Raw genomic sequence first — 15,711 nt, 5'->3', positions numbered from 1 at the left:
TTGGTACATAAGGACTAAATTGCAATGGGAGCCTAGCATAGTAGAGCTGTAGCAGCTAGCAATCGCAGATCGATCACCTGAATGCATAATGGAGCTCCAGCAACACACATCTACGAATCGTGGCCAGAGATAGATTGCCATGTGAGGCTGCGACCTCATAAACGGTGGTGGAGCCTAGGCCAACTACTGCCATAGGGATTCGGGGTAGATCGCAGTGGGTCCCTTCTCCCTCATCTCGCTTCCTATTCCTACCAGCAAACTGCTACGTACCGTAGGCCTGGAGCTAACAGATTGCTTCGTAAAATGTAGATTTACCGTTGTTGGGAGGGAGGTCGCCTGGTTCCGCTGGTGTGGTTCCATCTAGTTCAAAGGAGAGGGAAGCGTCTTCTCTCCTGCCGCTACTTTCTTACAATCATCGCTCGACCCGTGTGAATGTGTCCGCAACATAGGGGGTCATGTGGAAAAAATATGGGAGAGCACGATTTGCCTAATGTGTGACCCGTGTGAATGTGTCCGCAAAGTCTACCAACAAGACAATTTTGACTGTACATTCATGTAGATGACAAATTCATGCACCGTATTGCACTATTTGAACCTAGCTTGATGGAAAAAAATAATACAATGTTGCAAGTTGTTGTATGGTGGTCCATTTTACTCATTATAAAAACCACATCTCTATAAATTCACCTTATGTTTTAAAAACAAAAACCCAAATGAACTACCACCGCACGAGGATTGAGCGCTCTTGCTTTGTGTACCCCACCACAAACCCAACCTCTCGATCTACATGCCATCGTTGGTACGGTGCACCATAGATCTCATACAAGTCCCCCCTGATGCTAATCATCCCGGTCTCAAACTATCGTGAGCCACTACAGCCTCGGCATCCTCACTGAATCCAAACTTGACACTATTCGTATCAGGCCATTTGTATTTTCATGGTTCCAAATGTGACTTTTAGGGTGTTTTTAGACTTTGAATGTAATTTTCTTCCAATCAAACAATTTTTTGAAATATTTTTGCACCATGATGTACTCGCAATTGATGCAACAAAATAAGATCGTATGCAAATATATTTCAAATTTTGAGACATTCAACTTTTTCATGTGATGGGACTATTCTTTTCCTTTCTTAGAACTGTTTTTGCTCAACATGTTTCTTGTTGCTCATAACAATTTCTTCTACTAATCAAAACATTTTTTCTTGCTCAAAACACTTTCTCTTTGCTTGGAACATTTTTTTAGTTATCCCGTTTCCTACCATCATTTTTTGTTTCACAGTGGCTAAGTGGGAGAAATGAAAAAAGTTTCATGTTGTTTGCTTCTAGGGCATTCAATTTGCCTAACTAGCACATTTTTATTTACTGGGGGATTAATTTTTTCGCCCAGAACATCATATGACAAATTTTACAAAGCTTTTAAAAACTATGATAGAAATATTTTGTATATATTATATACAAAAGCTTATTCTTAGACTAAAACATCTGTCCAAACTATTGGATAAAGTTTTGGAGAATGTTGAAAGGTATTTAAACAACTTCCTTTGTGAAAATTTGATAAAATTTTTGAATTAAGTTTCAGAAGTTGGCTAGTGCTTTGGTTGTTGCATTGTAAGAGGAGAAAATGTGTATATGATCTTGAAATGAGAGAAAGAAGAAGGAAAGTCTCAGGCACGCTGCGATTGAGGTGCCTATAGCATGTTTCAGTTCCATTGTTAAAGAAAGCCAACATATAAGTAAGGTTGTGGATCAACTACCCGGCGCAAATGGGAAAAAGAAATAAAAAAATAAAAAAGAAGTGTGCCTTCTAGTCATGGATTTAGAGAATCAAAAAGCAATCAACCATCCCCAAACAAAGCGGTGCTGGAGGAAAATGCTGAAGTCCCATTCCAAATTCTATTAATGTTGTATTCCTACCAAGAAACTCTAGGCTATACTCTACATCCCATCCCAGCTCCTAAGTAATTCTATTCCTGTATTAGCCTTTGTACATCATGGACCATGAAAGGACCAGAGAAGGAATGGAGTTCTATCTTTCCTATGTATGTGGCACACGATTCTCTTTCTATACACTAGCAAAAATCCATAATAGGTCTACCTAAATATCCATCCAGAGTGAGTAGCAATTCTTTTACTTACTATTTTTTGAAATATTACACCTTCATGAATGATGGATTAATAATGACAGTACAACACACGAAGTTGAAAGAAAACGGAAAAAAGGAAAAGCCACCGAACCTCCTGCTAGCGGGCCATACTTGGTAGCCCTTTGCTTCCCCGGACTGGGCCGATAGTAAGCTGACTGAGCTCTTAGAGTATGTGTCTACAAAACTGTCATATATCCTCTCAAAAGGTTGACACACATACCCTGGTCCCAAAATTTCTAGCTAGATCTAGGGAATTTGCTCTTTGCATTAGAGAGAACATGGAAAATGAACAATTGTAAAACTAATTAAAGTATGCAAAATTTTTGTAATATGTCAACATAGAAATGATTTTTATATTTTATTTTATAAAATAAATTTGTTCTTTTCATAGGCAACACTTGTTCATATTTTGCAGATATTTTATTATGTAAATAGATAGGTCGATCAGTCTCCTTGTACACTTTAGCTACTTAGCTTTTCAACATATATATTAACAAAAATGATAAAATTGTAATTAACGATACATATGTATGTAACACTGAGGAAACAATATCATTGCATATTAAAAAATATAAGTAATTTGTTGTATAAAATAGTGGCCAAGATCATTAAAATTTGATTAGTGCTTCTTGGACAACATCAACTTGGATTAGAAGTGTTATTCACTGTTGTTTCACAGAAGTAGAAAAAGGAATTTGATATTTTGGTGTGCATGGAAACCATATTTATGTTATCAACAAAACTACAAAAGATGCCCAGGATGCTAGAAATCAGCCCTGACCTCTCGTAAACAGTAAGGTTCGTATATATAGATTGAAAAAAAAGAGTAACTAGTGGCTTTTTATGTGTATACATTTGGCTGGCTGTGCAATTCTCTGCTTGCTGCAAAATAAAAAAAAAAGAACTTGACTGGTCCCAGCAAATAATGCACAGGCAGTTCATTATGAATAGTATTAAACAAATGGATATGAAGGATTACGTTGAGTTGTCTAATTTAGCTACATTTTCTTTTTCATAGTCATCAACCCACACACAACTGCATCTATATGAATGTTAGTTGCACGCAACAAGTGCTTCTCCGAGCCAGCCAGGCTAGATGGAGTGGACAGATGTATAGGATAGTGTTTGGTTTGTGCTAAGGTAATGTAAACGCAAAGTGAATCAGATAACAATATATTTGGTGGCGGAATGAGTTGTTTGGTTGCACTCTGGTAACGTAATCAGATTACAGTGTGGGTGTTGTATCTGATTACGGTGGGGGAGGAAGGGTAACAAGCTTGTATAGATATTATTTAGGTAAGGGATTCGATTATAGTGTCAATTGATTACAACCCACCGCAACCAAACATATGTAATGGGATTCGTTACCTTCAGTAACCAGATTATATTACATTTGAGTTAATAACCAAACATCACCTAAAATTACTGTAAGTTGCTCAAGGTACTTGGCATTGTGCATGTATATATAACCGAGGTTGGCTTGGCAATTTGGCATATAGCAGATTAGCTTATTGTCAGGTCAGCTTATCAGGAGTAGTTTAGTAAACCGCGTGTCACACGAGCCTTGGCAACATGCTAGCACGTTGAAGCTGGAGGCGACGACCTGCGAGTTGCCAGCATATGATGAGAATGCTGGCCGCTCCACAGGCACGTCGTACTGTTGTTGGGTTTCTTGGGTCATTATGACATGCGTGCACGAGCTATAGCGTTTTAGTCAAAACCTCTATCGCGTGTTCTATTTGTTGTTGGGGAAAAGTAGTCTTGTTTGGTAATTTCTGACTTACCACCATTGCTGTGGCTAGATGCGTGAAGATAGTGGTCATCAAATGAGGTGAATAAGCATACATGGTTGGATCACAATTTGAGAGGTCAGTGCATTCATAATACAATGGCGAGCAAAATGGGAGCAAAAGATTATAACATCCTAATATTTGATCAATCTGCAGGCTGGCAAACTGCTTGTAGTTGTACCCTACGCAACAACTAACGGTTGCAGAACATTCAGGACATAATGATCACACATCGTATAACTTTACCAGATCTCTTCCACATGGACATTGGGGGAGAATTAGGCAAATCAGTCCAATAATCAGGTATGCAACGAAACGGCACTATAAATAAGGCCACCATACAGACATCTGAGCTCGTGCCAGTACCAGCAAACGAAGGCAGTCGCCTAGCTAGCTAGCAGGGCTTACCCGACTCCGTGCGAGCACCATGGCTTCGTCCACCGCCGGCGGCCATTGCTTCCTTCTTGCTCTTCTCCTTCTCTCCTCCGCCGCCTATGGGCAGCTCTCGGAGGACTTCTACGCCAAAAATTGCTCGAAGTTGGGTACAATCGTTAAAGAGGAGGTGTCTCGTGCCTTGTCAAGACCCCGAGGCGGCGATCCCCGGATGGGCGCCTCCCTCCTTCGGCTCTTCTTCCACGACTGCTTACCTCAGGTATATACCGTGCGCGATCCTGAAAACCACTCAAGGTATCATATATGACATTCACTTATTTGGTTGTGAATAATGTAGGGCTGCGACGCCTCTGTTCTTCTGGACATGAACGCGGACGTGACAAAGGGAAGAATAATAGACTCGAGCGAGAAGCAAGCCGACCCCAACCGCAACTCCCTACGCGGTTTCGAGGTCATCGACCGGATCAAGGGCGAGGTCGAGAAGGCTTGCCGCGGCGTCGTCTCCTGCGCCGACATCCTCGCCCTCGCCACGCGGGCAGCCGTCGTCGAAGTAAGAGCTTAACATGACATATACCTACCATGCAAAAACGTGTAGTTGCTTTATATGTAGCTGCTTATATTAACACATCCATGCATATTTCAATCGTCGTTGCGGCGTTTGTAGCTCAAGGGACCAACCTGGCCGCTGTTGCTCGGCCGTCGCGACTCGACGACGGCGAACGTGACCGCAGCGAACACCGCCCTCCCGGGGCCGAACTCCAACCTCGACGAGCTCATCGAAAAGTTCCAGAACAAGGGCTTCAACGCGAGAGATCTGGTGGCGCTCTCCGGCGCGCACACCATCGGCCGGGCACAATGCCAATTCGCCGAACAAAACCAGCAAGCACGATGCCTGCTGAACGGCACGCCGGGGCCGCTCGACGTGCAGACGCCTGAGGTCTTCGACAACAGCTACTACGGCAACCTGCCGGAGCGCGGCCTGCTGCACTCCGACCGGGTGCTCACGAGCCGCGAGGACGTGAAGGTGTTCGTGGAGGAGTACAAATCCAACCAGACTACCTTCTTCCGCGACTTCGCGATCGCGATGGAGAGGATGTCGCGGTTGGGCGTCCTCACCGGAACGAACGGTCAGATCAGGACCGACTGCAGGAGGGTGCTCAATAACTAGCTGTGTTGCCGTTGACCGGTGCTAGCCGCTGAGTACAACGATCCGGTCTACCGTCTACTATGTGTACCGATTTAATTTAATTTTTGCGTCTGTGCGCGGTGAGTCGTCGCGTTCGCAAAGGGACAGCAGTTTACCACGAGTCTCTCGGTGGCTTCTAGTGTTTCGAGTGCGTGGATCGTGTAAGTGCAGTTTACCGCGCTCTTCCTTCCTCTTTTATGAGTAAGAGTTTTAAGTCAAACTACCTTAAATTTTGTAAATGTTTATAAAAAGAGTACTAAAATTTACCACATCAAATAAGTGGGCTATGAAAATAGTGTTTCATAGCATATCTAAGATCTCATTGGGGAGGGTTTATAGTGGCTTCAACTTCACATGTTCCACGCACCTTGAGGTACAATATCGTCAAGTCGTTCCACCAATCAAAACAAAAGTAAACTAGATGTTTTTTTTTTCTTCACTGATGAAGTAAGCCCTCCCAATGATCCCTAATTATTCTAATTGGAAAAAAGTTTATATAACCCCCAACCTATTACAAGCGGACTACTTCACCCTCAAACTACAAAAGTGGATTTTGTAGACTTTAAACTATGCAATACCACTCAAATTATCCCCTGGGTGGTTTCGCATGACGGTTTTGCCACTGTGGCATGCCACGCTGGCGTGAGCCCACTTCTCAGATCTTTCTTCTACCCTCCCCTTCTCCACCTGCTGCAGTTGTGACTCGTCCGCGGCCCTAGCCACCCGGCTCCCTGCGCCGCCCGTCCGTGCGCCTGGCCGCCCGTCTCCCCGCGTCGCCCGTCAGCGCCCCCGGCCAAGCTGCTCCCTGCGCCGCCTGTCCACGTAGGCCATGGAGCAAGGCGAGCGGCGGGGGCAAGACTTGCGGCGGGGCAGGACCTCGCGGCCGCAGGGCTCGCAACGGTGGCAAGACTCGCGGTGGAGCTGGAGCTAGCAGCCGCGGCAGGGATCCACGCTGGCCAAGCCAGCGATTTCCTTGCTTTCTCTCACTGCTCGCTCATGCAACCAGCGCTGCCGGCCAAATCAATCGCCGCCGGTCAACAATTTGCAACAAGCACGGGTAAAATCCATGGTCCATGGACTCCTCTTCTCTCATATGCTCTTAATTTTATTGAAGATAGCTTATTTACCACTAGCTGCTGCTGCTCTTAAGTTGCGTGATAAAGTCCGTCAATGGCAGATAATCCGCTTGGACATTGGCGCGTGATGGAACAGCGCGTCCCAGATCAGGAGCAGGGGGAAGGACGCGAGGTGCCGGGACGATTCTCGCGGGCGCGGAGGCTACGAGGAGCAACCAGCGCAGGGTGAGAGTGACAGCATTGGCGAGCGCGGCGAGGACGTGGTACCTGTGCTCCTGTTCAGCCGCGAGGACTGCTGCTGGCACGAGCTCCTCTGCCGCGTTCCTCCCTCCATCCCACCAGCTCCCGCGGGCCTCGCTCCGCAGCAAAACCACTCCGCTAATTTGATATCATAAATATTGTTATTCTTTTAGAGATAAAGGCAGATGTAGTTGTAATTGTGAGTCCATCTCGCACGTGCATGTAGATCACAAATTCTCAAGACAGTGGAGGGCCTTATGTCTCAATCGTAATCTTTTCTCGGTCTGAGGCTCAAATAGTAGTACCATGCACACGGTAAAATTGGTGGTCACTGTAACATGTGACCTTATGTGAAATTTCATTTATGTCAGATTAACCTAAAAACTTTGTCATCTTACGAAATACGTGATGCTACGTGATAAAAAAAATTTCACCACCTATTATGCATGCATGTTAAATTATGATCTGTGATGAAACATGTCTTTTTTATCATAGATCTTGAGATGATCCTTTTTTATCACAAATTTTATGACACTCGTTTTCGTCATTATCCAGTCTAGTAAGCATCACAAAAGCTCGATTGTTGATGACTGTATAGCTGCCACGTAGCACACAAAAAGTTTTCTAATTTTATGGTCACTACCTGTTTTCTAATTTTCTAAGTTTTTGTTTGATGGTGTTGTGATTTCAAAACAAGCATAAGTCTTTATAATCTCAAATGAATAGAGTAATTTTTCCCCAATGACTACACATTTTCTCCGCTAACTGGATTTCGGAGTACTACGGGTCGTGCACGCGACTGGGGTATGCTGTATGCACCTGTCACGGAAGGATATTGTGGGCCATCTGCCAGGCCACGCACCTCGAGAAGGAACATGTAAAGAGAGATTTAAAACAAATAAATCTATAGTTTCCAAACCAGATGTCGTTCAAATCAAATTTGTGTTCCGTGTGACGAGACTTTAAAACTACTCCCTCCATCCCATAAAGACTGTTCGTTTAGAAAATTTTAGACAAGATAGTAGCAATACTAAAAGTTAAAAGTATCTCTAATAACTCTTCTTAATTGGATGGATTAATTGGATGGATTACCGAGATTATGTATGCACACTTGCAGTAATTGTCAGACCTATTAGCCTTCCTTATTTAGTGAGTCTAGTTCGGGCATCGATGGTGGAGTAAATGATCGATTTGTTAACAGCCATAAAGTATTACGAGAGCCTTTGTTGGATTGTCTGAAAGTTATATAGACACTTTTTTGGACAAGTTTTGAAGGCTAAATGAACAATCTTTTGAGACGGAGGAAGCAGACCCCACTCACCTTAAAAAAATAGTCCACGTGGAAAGCCATCCAAATACAGTTAACCGTAATCTAATTTCAAATATGTTATCAAGCATACAAAGTGCAAGAGTTTGATTTGGACACTTGATCTGAAAACTACACAAGGTCGGTACACGGGCCAATGAACCAATATTGGGCCAGCGCAGAACAATAAAATGTTTCAAATCATGAGGCTAAATCAATGTCGGGCCTGGTTTCCGTAGCATGCAGTGCCGGCCCATCTAGGAAATACTTAAGGCATACAAAGGAGACAGCTGAGGAACGGCGGCCACTTACACATATGCAATCTTTTTTTTTAATTTGAATCACAGTGCGCATTCACCTAACCTATTAATATATGCATGCAAATTCTACCTCGTAAAAGCAGTTCCGAAAAAAATGAGCCGACCGATCCTAAAATTGGCAAAGTCACGGCAAACACCTTGGATTCTTTTTAGAAAAAGAACTAAATCCTGCCTCTGCAAGTGCACGCTGCTTATTTTTACAATTTCCAGCCATACCGTTGATTACACAACTAAGGGAATTGAACACACACATGATCAAAAACAATTAAAGTGATTTTATTATTGTTTCTCCATCCATTCTTGATGAAAATATCCAAAGCAACTATCTCCATTGCCCTGCTTGCCAAACGAATAATCTCCCTTGTGTCCTCATTGCAACCCAAAATCGTAGCCAATACGTTCCCCTGAAGGTAGCCTGCATGAAAGAAGTAAAATATTTTTTTCTCAAAGATTAGATCATTGTGAGTGCACCAAATTACCCACACAAGGGCTGCAGCCCCCGCAAAAAGCAAACTTTGTTCTTTCTTCCCAATGCCTGTTAACCAATGTCCAAGCATGTGATTAACATATCTAGTTGGGGTTAGCCCGGTAGCTATCTGAACAATTCTCCAATGATTTTAGTATGTTGACAATCAAAAACAAGTGTTTAATTATTTCATTAGAATCACAGAAACAAACTTTTGACTCCCAATCCAATTCCATTTAGCTGAGTTATCCTTTGTTCAGATTACAAAGGAGGATCTTAATTTTCAAAGGTAGCTCAAGTTTCTAGATGAAATTACTGGTGAAAGGGGTTCCTTGGTTAATCAAGTATTGATTGCCAGTTCTGTGTAAGCCCCAAGTAAAAATGTCCTTTTCATTAGAGAGTTGGAAGTGAGACATTTTAGCTACTAGGCTACGCCAATCCATAAGCTTGTCCCCAACTATGGCTCTCCAAAAGGATATATTTGTCAGCATTTGATTCAAAACACTTGTCACGGTAATGTGTGTGTGGGTAGTAGGCTATATTGTACAAACTAGGAAATTGCTCCTTAAGAGTTTAGCCCACACTCAAGAGTTTAGCCCACGCTCAAGTGTCTTCCCAAAATCTAATTTGTGTGCCATCCTTTATTTTGAATGTTCCACAATCCCAGAAGATCTTCTCTGACCTTTAATAGACCTTGGATATTGTCAAGGGACTCATCATCTATTATACTGAACAAATAGCGTCATTAATTTCTGGAATAAATTTAGAACGTGAGTACCTACGTGAGTCAAGGACTTGAACCCTGAACCCAGTTCACATGTATATAATTATTTGACCTTATAGCCTTAGCTTGAAAACCCAATCCCTCCCAGCCGGCCGTCGCCACAACTTGCATATATTACGTATATATATGATTATAGTTGCGTGATGATAAAGAAAAATAAAATTACAAGCAGCAGCCAGCTCGATATAGTTTACTTATAATTCAGTCTTGTTATTCCTCAAGGTGGCCAGGCAGGAATAATAGCTAGTGGCTGGTGGCGCGTTGGTTCATAGCTCCCCTGCACGCGCAAGTTACGCTTGCATGTGCATGTTGCTGTGGTGTAGGTGCGATATATTCATATTCCATGCATTTAACAATCAAGGTCAACATTCCCTAGCTTCGATAATGATCTTCGTGTTCAGTTGACCGCGCGCGAGAGCTACGATTGCGAAGCGGATTCGCCGCCGCCGCGCATACTACTGTGCTTGTGTTGGGAGCACATGCAAAGCAGCATCTTCCCCCGCCGCGCGCAAATCAAAGCATTTCCATCGGATTATAGCTAAGGTTGCATGCTTCGGTTGGCGGCCTCGATCGATCACTGCATGCTCTGGCTGCTGAAAATTAAAACAGAAAACACCCTGGTTATGAGCTGCGCTCTTTACTTTTATTTTGTCGCTCATTATTTGGTGGTAAGAAAATGTCAAGGGCGCTCATCGCAGAATGGAAAGCTAGAAACATCGCAGCTGCTGGTTTCTTATGGGATATATGATTCGTCGGGCCTATATATCATAACCTTCAGATAACACATTTAATCTGGTGACAGAGCATTTGTAGGATGACCGGCAGGGAGAGGTTGTGAGTAGGGAAATTAAAACTCAGTTCCACAGGTTAGCATGTGATTTACGTATAACAGTACCTGCCCTGGATTATTATTTCTTATGATATTCTTTTTCTTATCATCACCCAACTAAAATCATGTATACATAATATATGCAGGGAGAGGCTGAGTTTTCCAGCAAGGCTACAAGGTCCATTAATTGTATATGTGTCAACTGGGTTGAGGGTTTGAGTCCTCGAAGACTCGGCAAATAATGTTCTTAATTTTTTTTTAATTTATTCTAGAAATTAAGTTTTTTAATTTATTCTAGAAATTAACAGCCCTATACTTTTAATTTGGTAAGCGATGTGCCCTTTGACAGCAAAATATTTTTTTTGTCTTCGTCAACTTTAAGATCTGACCGCTCATTCTTTCGGAACTGTGCATGCTCACAAGGGTCGGATTTGTCTACGCTTATTATTCATGAGTGGGTGATTGTGTGTGCATCTATTCATGTAGGGGAGAGATTTAGGGTAGGGAAATTAAAACTTACTTCAACGGATTAGCATGTGGGTACGGGTGAATCCGGTGCTAGAGGGAGCCAGCGAGGACATGCGAATAACTGTGCAATTAATGGAGGCGAAGGTGTTGGAAAATCTTCTTGTGGCTTTGAGTCACAAGAGCAGTACCAACCCAATGACTAGGATGATGTCCATAGAATTAAATGAACTGCTACCTAGGATAAAAGATGATATGGCAAGGGAGTAAATGAAGAAAGAAAAGGAAATCAAGTCTTGCATGAGACCTAGTTTCTACACACCATCCAAGATATAATGAGAGATGAGTAGTATTAAATGCAAGTATGAAATAGTGGTGTTTGCATTGGAAGAATAGTGTCTAATACTAATTTCTTGATGATGTGAAATTTATGGAAATGACTAATGTCTTGGGTTGAGAGACTACCCTAAGAGTTTAGGGGGAAGAAACATGCTATAGACGTTTGCAGATCTAACGATTAGGATGGAAATTCAAGTGTCAGGAATGGGTGATACTTTGATGTAGGCTAGCTCATCACCCCACTCAAATATTTGCAAAACATGCGGCACAAAGCATAGACATTAACATATATGCATGCGACCCTTCCTCTCTTAGCACCTAGAGAGATTTGGCTGATAGCTCTTGAAATTGGCGAAGTCACCATAAATGCTTTGCAATGGATAAACATGTTGTTTACCATTAAAAATATTATTGTTTATTCTGCAATAAATCTAGAAAAATATTAGCGGTCATACTAGTTCGAACACTTGAGCCCAAATATTAATGAACAGTTTATATGACAAGAAACCTAACCAAAATTCTGTTGGGAGAAGAATGATTAGTTTTTGTTTACGGATACCGCCGGAAGATGGTTGCAATTGTACTTTAACAGCGACGGATACGGGAATTCAGGACAAAACTATGAAAACACAGATCATCTCTGCAACTATATGCAGTACGGTATCGTATAAGTTGTCCTAGATTCACATGGGTAGGAGCGAGAAGCAGAAGCTACCCCATTTACATGCAACGGAAGAGCACTATAAATAGGACATCACGCACACGGACACCATCTCATCAGCTAATGCCAGCAGTCGCAACTCGCAAGGAATTAAGCCCTAGCTAGCTAGCAAAGACTAACCAGCAGGGACCTTGGCTAAGCTTCCAACAATTTGTGACACGCCATGGCTTCGTTCACGACCGGGCATTGCCTGTTCCTCGTCCTTCTTCTCCGCTCCTCCGCTGCCTACGGCCAGCTCTCGACGTCGTTCTACGACACGAGCTGCCCGTCACTGCAGTCCATCGTGCGCTCCGTCGTGTCTAACGCCATCGCCGCCGACCGCCGCATGGGCGCCTCCCTTGTCCGCCTCTTCTTCCACGACTGCTTCGTTCAGGTATTGACGAGTCCCATATATATGCTTGTACTGTGCCCTCTCGTAATCAACAAGCAGTATTCTCCCCAGATTATAATACCGTCATGGAACGATCGATGAATTGGTGTGACATTTGGTACGCTGTGCAGGGCTGCGACGCCTCGATTCTTCTCGACGACGTGCCGGGGACCTTCGTCGGCGAGAAAACCGCCTTCCCGAACGCCAACTCCGTTCGCGGCTACGACGTCATCAACAATGTCAAGGCCGCCGTCGAGGCCAGCTGCACCGGCGTCGTCTCTTGCGCCGACATCGTCGCCCTCGCCGCGAGGGACGGCACCGTGCTGGTTCGTGCCCGGCGCGCCGCCGGCGAGCCACAGCCAGATCGACACACGAAAATACTTGATTCGATTCCCTCGTCGCATGCCCCATTTACGCTCGTTAATGATTGCAGCTCAACGGACCAACCTGGAACGTATCCCTCGGCCGGCGCGACTCGACGACGGCGAGCCGGGACCAAGCGAACAGCGACCTCCCCTCGCCGTTCGCCAGCCTCAGCACGCTCATCGCGGCGTTCAGCAGCAAGGGCCTGAGCGCGCAGGACATGACGGCGCTCTCCGGCGCGCACACCGTCGGCTTCGCGCAGTGCCAGGTCTACCGCGACCGCATCTACAACGACAACAACATCAACAGTTCGCTAAGCTGCGCCAGAGCGACTGCCCAGCGACGCAGGGCATCAACGACACCGTCCTGGCGGCGCTCGACGTGGCGACGCAGCTCACCTTCGACAACGCCTACTACGGGGACCTGCTCAAGAACAAAGGCCTGCTCCACTCCGACCAGGAGCTCTACAACGGCGGCTCGCAGGATGCGCTGGTGAAGAAGTACGGCTCCAACAGCGCCGCCTTCTTCGCCGACTTCGTCACGGCAATGGTCAAGATGGGGAACATCAACCCGCTCACCGGAACTGCCGGTCAGATCAGAGCCAACTGTACTGTGGTTAACTAACAGCAGCAGCTCATTGTTGCTGGTCATCATTTGGGGTTGTCTCAACAGCTGAGAGGCCGGCCACATGCACGCAAGCTGTTAGTTCAAAAGCAAATTGATGTCTAATACGCTTCGGAGAAATGGTATCCATTTTCTAGTAATAAAAACCATATTTATTTAACATCCATAAAAAGAATATTTAGTCGGTTCCGAAGTACAATTAAATCGAGATTCAATGTCTAATTCTCCTTCCTTTTTTATGCAAGGCATATTACCATTAGAAAATGTCTTTGGAAACAAACTTTGACCATTATTTTCTCTCCGAATACATTAAAAAATTGATATGTAATAATGAAGATATATGGAATATGAATGCAGTTCCTATACACTTGTGTGAATATAATCATTGGTCAAAACTTACAAAGATTGACCTCTTTATAAATCCTATAATATACCCTAAAATAAAGAGAAAAAAGGAAGGGGTACAACTAAAAATGTCATGTGAGAAACACTCGGTTAGGTTCCTTGTTGTATAAAATGTCCACCTAGACTCAAGTGCTAGATGAAGAATGTGCACTTGTTTTCCCTCAGATTTATTGGAAGAACTAACAACACTATTTCTTTAGTGGTAGGTGACATGCGTCTATGTTGAGACCTTCAATCTTAAGATCTGTCGGCTAGAAAAAATTTAAGGATTGCCTTTTATAAGTACACATGTAAGAAAAAATTCCATGGCTAATACAATTCAAGGAAAAGTACATGAAATCTAACTTTTAAGACCTTAAATTTGAATGAAATATTTTAGAAAAGTATGAATGAATATGTAATCCAATAAAATGATATGGGAAATTATTTTCCCTCACATTAAGAATATAGAAAGGGAAATAGTTGTAGGTCTTTCTCTATGTAGGACCGATATGTTTGAAAGTTATATGTTATTAGAAATTTTTGTTAGAGTAGCTACTTTATATCATTGGATCACCTAAACTAAACTGATGCGTCTAACTGAGTTACTTCATCTGTTCCAAATCGTAGGTCATTTTAGCTTTTCTAGATACATCTATTTTGCTATATATCTAGACATAACGTATATTTAGGTGCATAGAAAAATCATGTAGTCAAAACAATCTAAAATTAGAGAGAGTGAGAGGGGGGAGGGGGGGGCGAGAGAGAGTACTTTTTGTGATGTAGGTCACCGGTGGAACGTATTGGCCATGTTTTTCGTCCTTGTTCAACTAGAGGAGAAGCGGTACGATAAAACATATCGCTATACTTGTAGGATCACTGTAATGGAAATCGTCACACTGGCTAGCAATGAGTTATTACTGGCCCAAGAGATGGGCTGAGAGTTGTGGCCCAAAGGTAGAGTAACATGGCCACAGAGAGGAAAAGAGAATGGACTGGGCTTAGCTAGGTTTCAATTGAAGGCCTTCTTAAAAAAATGTTCATTTACTTTTCTATAATAAAGTCTTGCCACCCGAATATAGTTTGTGCCATATAAGTTATAATTATAAATTAATTAGATAATTTCTTCTCCACTGCAAGAATTCTACGATAGAAAATGGAGGGCTGCAAAACAAAACATACATACTCTTAACCATAATAGTTCCAACAAATAAATCTTGGTCCCAGTGGATTTTAAATTTTATTTTTCTTATGTTTTTGGTCACCGAAAATCAGTGAAATTCGCGAGTTCCATGAAATTTGAAAAAAATTTCATCTAAAACGGAGTTCAAATAAGAGAGTTATGCCCGTTTTATTTTAGCACTGCGCGCTGCCCAGAACTGACGCGCGATGTTCAATGATTTGGCCATAACCGCTTGTAGAAATCTCTGATTGCCTTGATTCTTGATTCGTTGGAACGTAGACTTTATGGGGATTTTGAATATCCAAAAATATTCTACCATTTTTTTCTAAGATCGAGCAAAAATCTCGATGACAATAGTAGCTTCTCATAGAATGATTTGGAGATGTTGATGATCTTGATCTTGTGGTTTTTGGGGCATTATGTCATACATCCTTTGGCTTCAAGGTCATCACCATTGCTGCACCAGCGAGTAGCATGGCAGCAATGATGCGTCTTCTCCATAATTCTTGCTTTAGCTAAGGTGCCGGGATCAGAGGAGGCTCCTGCGCTTTGTGTCGACGATCTAAATAGTTTTCTTCCTTGATTGCATCATTCAATTAGAAGCTCTTGAGCATCCCACTGGAGAAGATTGGTAGTTGTCATGGTGCTTCTAATCTTGTTGCCTCCGGTCTTGATCAACCCCAAATCATCACCTTATATGCAAAGAGGTCCTACAGTTTTTCCTCTT

At 43.1% G+C, this 15,711-nt stretch overlaps 1 protein-coding gene and 1 pseudogene across 1 annotated transcript; both read left to right on the top strand.

Moving 5' to 3' along the window:
* Window positions 1-4,276: 4,276 nt before the first annotated feature.
* LOC117841570 (cationic peroxidase 1) lies at window positions 4,277-5,734 on the top strand. The gene is made up of 3 exons (XM_034721989.2): window positions 4,277-4,587; window positions 4,666-4,878; window positions 4,993-5,734. Exons 1-3 carry the CDS (start codon window positions 4,363-4,365, stop codon window positions 5,494-5,496), a joined length of 942 nt encoding a protein of 313 aa, XP_034577880.1. The 5' UTR covers window positions 4,277-4,362; the 3' UTR covers window positions 5,497-5,734.
* Window positions 5,735-12,015: 6,281 nt separating this feature from the next.
* LOC117841569 (peroxidase P7-like) lies at window positions 12,016-13,639 on the top strand (annotated as a pseudogene).
* Window positions 13,640-15,711: the final 2,072 nt, after the last annotated feature.

This window comes from Setaria viridis, chromosome 1, assembly GCF_005286985.2.
Source record: "Setaria viridis chromosome 1, Setaria_viridis_v4.0, whole genome shotgun sequence".
Classification (NCBI taxonomy): Eukaryota; Viridiplantae; Streptophyta; class Magnoliopsida; order Poales; family Poaceae; genus Setaria; species Setaria viridis.
The sequence above is the reverse complement of the archived record's forward strand: the minus strand, read 5'-3'. Positions and strand labels throughout refer to the sequence as shown.